The 6885-nt window shown below is 40.6% G+C and overlaps 1 protein-coding gene across 1 annotated transcript in view; it reads left to right on the forward strand.

Annotated features, from left to right (window-relative positions):
* Mapk1 (mitogen-activated protein kinase 1) overlaps positions 1 to 6885 on the forward strand; it is a 125952-nt gene that overhangs the window by 89360 nt on the left and 29707 nt on the right. Inside the window, exon 7 of the mRNA XM_033758556.1 lies at positions 4621 to 4737. Coding sequence (XP_033614447.1) covers positions 4621 to 4737 — 117 coding nt within the window. The remainder of the gene's footprint in view (positions 1 to 4620; positions 4738 to 6885) is intronic.

Consider the following 6885-nt stretch of genomic DNA (forward strand, 5'->3'; position numbering starts at 1 on the left):
AGGTCCTTGTGCTTGCAAAGCAGGCCACCAAACCGTTGAGCTACATCCCCGGCCCTACAGTACATTATTATTGCTGTACAAGACACATTGTCATTAATCTCCCTTAAAGTATTTTCTCCTTGCTTCATACACACTTATTTCCATTGTTCTTACTACTTTCTAAAGCTCATTTGGAAGCCCTCTTTCATGAGTGTCCTTAGTTGCTCTGTCATGGCTACCTTGATGTCCTGAATCAGTTCAAGATGTTTACTTTTCATGGTCCTTTGACTTTGTGGAAGAGCCCAAAACCGCATGGTACCGGCTGCAGTAGATGAGGACACACCGTAATGTTTTATGAGCCTGCCTGCATTCTGCAACATTTCACTGTATTTTTTATCACACTTCATATACACTGGAATCAAGACTCCCAGAACTGCTTCGAAAAGTGGCAAGAATGATGGTATAAGTGTGTTCAAAGCAGGAGGGAGCATTTTGAAGGGATTAATGGCAATCTGTTTATTTTTAAAAGGTGATTAGTGATGTAGATATTGTGAAAAACAGTCATTATTGTGACCTCTGCTGATTGATCCACTACAATATTTGCTTTACCAAAACATTTAAAGTAAAGCATTTACTCATCAAATATTGACTGTCCACTATGCATAGGGCACTGCAGAACAAGAAGTAGCTGACATATTGCCTGTTTTTAGGGACTTATATTCTAGGTGGAGAAACAGGCATTTATACAACTATTTATCATGAATTGTGATTGTATACTTAAATATAAATATAACAGTAGTATGGTAGTTTATAAAGACGAGCAATTAAAAATAAGAACCAAGGGCTGGGGATTTAGCTCAGTGGTTCCGCTGCCTGCCTTACAAGCACAAAGACCTGAGTTCGATCCCCAGTACCAAAAAAAAACAAAACAAAACAAAAAAAAGAAACTAAGAACCAAAACATCATGTAAAGGTACAAGATCCCACTGATAAATGTAACTATTGTTTGTTTTAAATGTACCAATAAACTTAGTGGGGGAAAAAACAATAACATCTAGAACATTACATAATTGGGCATTAATCTGAAAAAAAATTAACAGTTAATTTGAGAGGTGTTGATTGCTCAGAAACCTCTCAGAAGGTTCCCAGCTGGATTTTTGTTTTGTTTTGTTTTTTGTTTTTTGAGACAGGGTCTCGCTATGTAGTTGAGACTGACCTGAAACTCACTATGTAGCCCAGGCTCGTCTGAACTCACAGCAATCCTCCTGCCTCAGCCTCCTGAGTGCTGGGATTACAGGTGTGCGTCACCATGCCTGGCCCAGCTGGATATTTAAGGAAGTGGAATGGTATGTTTTGATAAGAGGCCCACAGTTAGAACGGCATTGGATAGTCAGGAAAAGGGGTATATGTTTGGAATAAATACGATCAGAAGCAATGGTGCTTCCAAAGATAAGAGATCTGCAAGGTAGTTTGGTATCCGTTTCACCATGATCCTGAAAGTCATGCTTAAAGAATTTGGTCTTGAGCCAGGTGTGATGGAACCTGGCTGTACCCATAGCACTTAGGAGGCTAAGGTAAGAGGATTGGAAGTTTGAGGCCATCCTGGGCTACATAGTAAGACCTTATCTCCAAAACAAAGCTTGTTCGTTCCATATACAGAGAAGATTGATTAAAAGATTTGAACCAGCAGGGTCAGGGATTTAGCTCAGTGGTTCTGCCGCCTGCCTTGCAAATACAAGGTCCTGAGTTCATTCCAGGTCCAAAAAAAAAAAAAGATTTAAACCAGAGAGATGACTTACTATTGTTTTACACATTAATACTTGGGAATTTAAAGGATAGATTAGATTGCAGGTAGGGAGGCTAGCTTTTATATTAGTCTAAATAAACTAGCAATGATGTTGAGATATAAAAGCAGCAGGTTCAGTATAGGTGTTTTGGGAGGCTCCAGCTACAGCATCTCCTCCCTGTTGCTTTAGCATTGCCCAGGTCTCCCATCGTTGGCATTTCTTCATTAGTCCAGTATCACATGGATTTCACATGGAGTCTGCTATAGAAGTGCCCGTCCCATCACAGTCTCTGTCCAGTGCCAGTGCAGTACTTTTTTCTTGCTCTGTAACAAATTACCCAAAAACATATTGACCTGAAACAATAATTAATTATGTAGTAGCCGGGCATGGTGGTGCACCCCTGTAATCCCAGCACGAGGGAGGAAGAGGCAGGAGGATCTCTGTGAGTTCAAGACCAGCCTGGGCTACATAGTGAGTTCCAGGTCAGGCTTAACTACATAGTGAGACCCTGTCCCAAAAAACCAAACAAACAGAAAATTAATGTCGTGTCTCACAGTTTCTGTGGGTTAAGCATTTAACAGGGATGGCTGGTTGTTTTTTTACAGTGCCTGGGCCTGACCAAAAGATGTGAAGTCAGAGTGTGGAACCATCACTCCTGTTCCTGATGGCTGTTGATGCTGGCTATTGCTGGTTTGCCTATAGTCTGTGTGGCCTGGGCTTCCTTACAGCAGAGGGTTCCAAATGCCCCATTAGAAAGAGCCAAGTGGAAGCCATGTTTCATTTTATAATGTAGCCTCAAGTCACACAACATCCCTTCCATTATATTTTTTTGGTTCAGGCAGTTACAGAAGTTCATTCAAATTCAAGGAGGGAAGATTGAAGCAGCTTCTGCCAAAGAGCTTGTAAGAAGAGCATGAGGGGCCCAGTATGTTTAAACAGCTACTTGGATCACAAGTCCAAGGCTAGCCAGAGCAACTTAAATATTGCCTCAAAATAAAAAGACGAGGTGTAGCTCAGTGGTGGAATACTTGCCTAGCATACTCAGGATCCTGGGTTCCATCCCAAGTACTGGGTGGTGGGGATATGAGTAGGAGTGGTGTTCTATTTGTATGTTATTCTTAAGTATATGTGCTGCCGAAGCGAGCACTGTGTGTTATTCTTAAGAGAATGCAGTCTGCTATGTTAAACGTTACCCATAGCTCTTAAAATCCCTGTCTTAATAGATAAATTTAAGAACCTTATCAAGCTTTCGAAAATGCAACTTCCATTTCTTTGTTCATATTTTAAGTGGAATGTATGAAAATCCTCTGCAGTACTTTGTGTCATTGGTCTGTGGGTCAGGTTTGTTTTGTTTTGCTTTTTTAATCTGGATTTGTTGTGTGATTTACCTGAGCCATGCAAAGTTGTGTCAAGTTTGAACCCTTGCTGTCTGTGTGGTGCTGAGTATCAAGCATAGTGACAGATCTGCACGCACGTTCCATCCAAAGCTTGCTGTGGTTTTGGTCTACTGATAGAATGTAGTATTTTTTCTCTGTTTGCATGATTCAGAAACCTAGAAGGGTTTATCTTCCTTCTCAGCTCCTCCTTTCTCGCTCTTCTTCCTGGCCTCCATGATGTGGACAGCTTTTCTTCTGCTGTGCCTTCTGCCATGGTGCCCCACTTGTCTTCTGGCCAGCTAACTGTGCACTAGACTGTGAGGTAGAATAACCCTCTCTTCCTTTAAGTTGTAAGTGTCAGGTATGATGCCTCAACAGTGAACAAAGTGTCGAAGACAGTTCCTTTTGATGATGAAGTGACAGTGTCTCAAAGACAAATTATGCAACAAAACATCTAACTTACAGGATCTTGTAGTTGAAGCAAGCAACAAGGGTGTGGAATCAAAAATGCTACCTGGTGATGCCAGAGGATATTCGTGATGTGGGTGGGTTCTTTCCAAATCTTTATGAATTAATGAGACATTCACACTGGGATATCTAAACAGAGATTGATGTTCAGATAGACCCCAGGTTCTATAAATATCTCTTAGACTTGTCCTTTATTGTCCCCATCTTTCTGGGCTCAGTTCAGGATCTTGTTTCTTAGCTACTTAGTGTAGTAAGCCTCCACACCAGTTTGTCTTCCAGGCTACCCTGTGCTGTACTCTGACCTGTCTTTGTTGACACACGTCTCTCTCGGGTTGGTTTCCCAGAGGCCAAAGAATTAAAATATCCTGCATTTATGTGGGACTAAGTACATTACCATTATTATTTTGGGGGGGTTTTTGATGTGTTTTTGTTTTTGTGGTACCGGGGATCAAAATGATCAAACTCAGGATCTTGCACTTGCAAGGCAGGCGTGATGCCACTGAGTTAAATCCCCAGCCCCATTATATTTTATATACATTAAAATCTGATGAGATAGCTGGTTGAGTAGCACTACAGTATTAGATGGTCAGATGATGAAAGGCTAAGAGGTTTTTTTAAGGAAACTTACATCTTCAGTACATAAAACGTTTTTAAGGCTTTGGGAGTAGATTTTACTATATGAAAAATGAAAAGAGGGAAGTAGGAAGTATCTTTGGAAATACTAACATTCCAGGATCAAGTGGTGGAAGACTCACACGAGATGGTCTAAGAAATGGAAGGCCAGTGCAGATTGAGGAGCTGATCCCAGCAACAGTGAACCCTGGAACTTTGGGTAGGACGGGGCTAAGAAAGGACCCTGAATGAGGATTAAATAATAATGAGTTTGTAGCATTCACAGGAAAGTATCTGACATAATAATGGTGACTACTACTTATTATCGGTTATTCCTACTGTTGTCTTTTATGATGTTTTTATATTGAACTGGTTAACATTTCCTTTTTTCTCTCTTAGATCTGTGACTTTGGCCTGGCCCGCGTTGCAGATCCAGATCATGATCACACAGGGTTCCTGACAGAGTATGTAGCCACGCGTTGGTACAGGGCTCCAGAAATAATGTTGAATTCCAAGGTAAGATCAGGTTTTTGCAAAAAGAAAACCAGGAAATAGGCTTTTCTGAATGTTTGGGCATAAAACTCCCTATCCAGCCTCATCTTGGGTTGAGGCCTGGGCTGTCTTCTTGGCCTTCTTCACCATGACCAGAGTCACGATGCTGTCTTAATCTTATTCAGCATTGAGCTCCTGGGCCTTGGGGCTCAACCTCGCCACCTCAATTAGAGTCATGCTGACATGATGGAGAGTTAGAAGATTGCCTCTCCAGTCATAGTGAACATAAATGGTCTGTGCCCCTCTCCTTGGTCCCATCTTCCTGAGGTCTTGCCTATGGCAGCTTTCACTCCTGCTGCTGCCAAGGTTGGGTGCAGGCTGGGTACAGGCTGTCTTCGTGTTAGAGGTAACCAAAAATGTTTATTTCTGTGAACACAGGGTAGGGTTGTTCTGTAAAGATGAGCATCATCTGATAATGAAGAATGTCTCTCCAGGAGAATTATAGTATAATTTGTTGTACTTGAAGATAACAGATATGCAAACAATAGGAACTGTGATAGATTTTTTTCAAAATTATATAGTAGTCCTGTTTCCAGATGAAATACTTCTGCCTCTTCAGGTGGCTGTGGAGAGCACATCCAAGTTACATCTAAACTGTGCTAAAACAACCATGTGTCTTGATCAGAAGACTGATTGCATGCATTTTAAAAAGCCAGAAAAAGTGAAGTATGATTTCTTTGTTAAAATTATGAATCAACAGGGTTTTTTGTTTTGTTTTTGTTTTGTTTGTTTTTGTGGCTCTAGGGATCAAACTCAGGACCTTGTACTTGCAAGGCAGGCACAGTGCCACTGAACTAAATCCCTAGCCCAGTAAGCAAAAATTTTGAGTGCCAACAATTGAGATTGAGATTCTGTTGTTCCTTTGGGTTTTTTTTGTTTTGTTTTGTTTGGAGTGGGGCGTGGTGCCAGAGATCAAACTCAGGACCTTTCACTTATGATGGAGATTCAGTGTTTTTAACATGCTATTTCCAAATAGTATTTGAATGAGGCTCCAAAAGTGAGTTATTTAGATAGGACTGACATGTTACCTATGTGTAGTATCTCAAAATTGTGCGACGCTTAAATACAGTTCCATCTGCTGCTGTATGTAGCACTAAGGTAAATTAAGGAAAGCAAGTATGATAGCATGCACATATAATCCCAGTGCTCTGAGAAGTGAGGCAAGGAGTCAAGTTCATGCCCACCTTGGACAACTTGGTAAGATCCTATCTCAAAAAAAACCTTCAAAGCAGAGCTGGAGTTATAGCTCAGTGTAAAACCCCTAGGTTTAATCCCCAGTACTGCCTATAAAGGCTTATAAATAAACACTGGGTGTTGTATCTAGGACCCCAGAACCAGAAATACTCCCGAGAAGCATAATGGCAACAAACAGGCCTCATTAGCTCCTAGGCTTTATTTTCGCCCTCCATTCTTTATGAGTGGAGATAAGCTATTAGATTGTTCTTAATTAGGAAATGGAATCTGTTTTTAAAAGTTTTTCTTGATGTCCTACACTTTTAGAGTTAAAAAAGCAAAATCCCATTAAAAGATTCCATTATCAACAATGATTTGGTATAACAGACGTTTCAAAGAAGCAAATGCTTTATGATTCTTTTATAATTTTGTATTACAAATAATCCTTAAAAAATAATAATAATCCTACACTGTAGATTCTTTCTCTGACAAAGCGACATGACAGCCATTTGAGACAAGCAGCATTGGAATGCAAATGTACAGTGTTCATTGGAGAGGGGAGTTGTTGATGTGGCCGGTCCCTTATCCAGGTAGCTTTTGTCTGGAGTCTCCACTCTAACAAAGATGCCCCCCCCCTTGTTTCTGGATCACCCTGCAGGAGAAGCCATATATATAATTATGTGTTCTTCAGAGGCATAGTGTGCTCTTCTGACTAGGAATTGCTGTAGAGAAAACTTAGTATAAATTATTTTTATTTGCAGCACCTCTGGCCTGATAGTGTTACTTCTAGAAATGCATTCACTTTTTTTCTTTTTATTAACTTAGTAGAAAATTTTTCAGACACAGAAAAGTTGCATACTCTGAACATCTGTATAGACCTTACCTTATTCCACCGGCTGTTAAAGTCTTGCCGTCTTCTTACCCCGTCTCCTCTCCTCT

This window comes from Fukomys damarensis, unplaced genomic scaffold (genome assembly GCF_012274545.1).
Source record: "Fukomys damarensis isolate Sample0158 unplaced genomic scaffold, DMR_v1.0_HiC HiC_scaffold_34, whole genome shotgun sequence".
Lineage (NCBI taxonomy): Eukaryota > Metazoa > Chordata > Mammalia > Rodentia > Bathyergidae > Fukomys > Fukomys damarensis.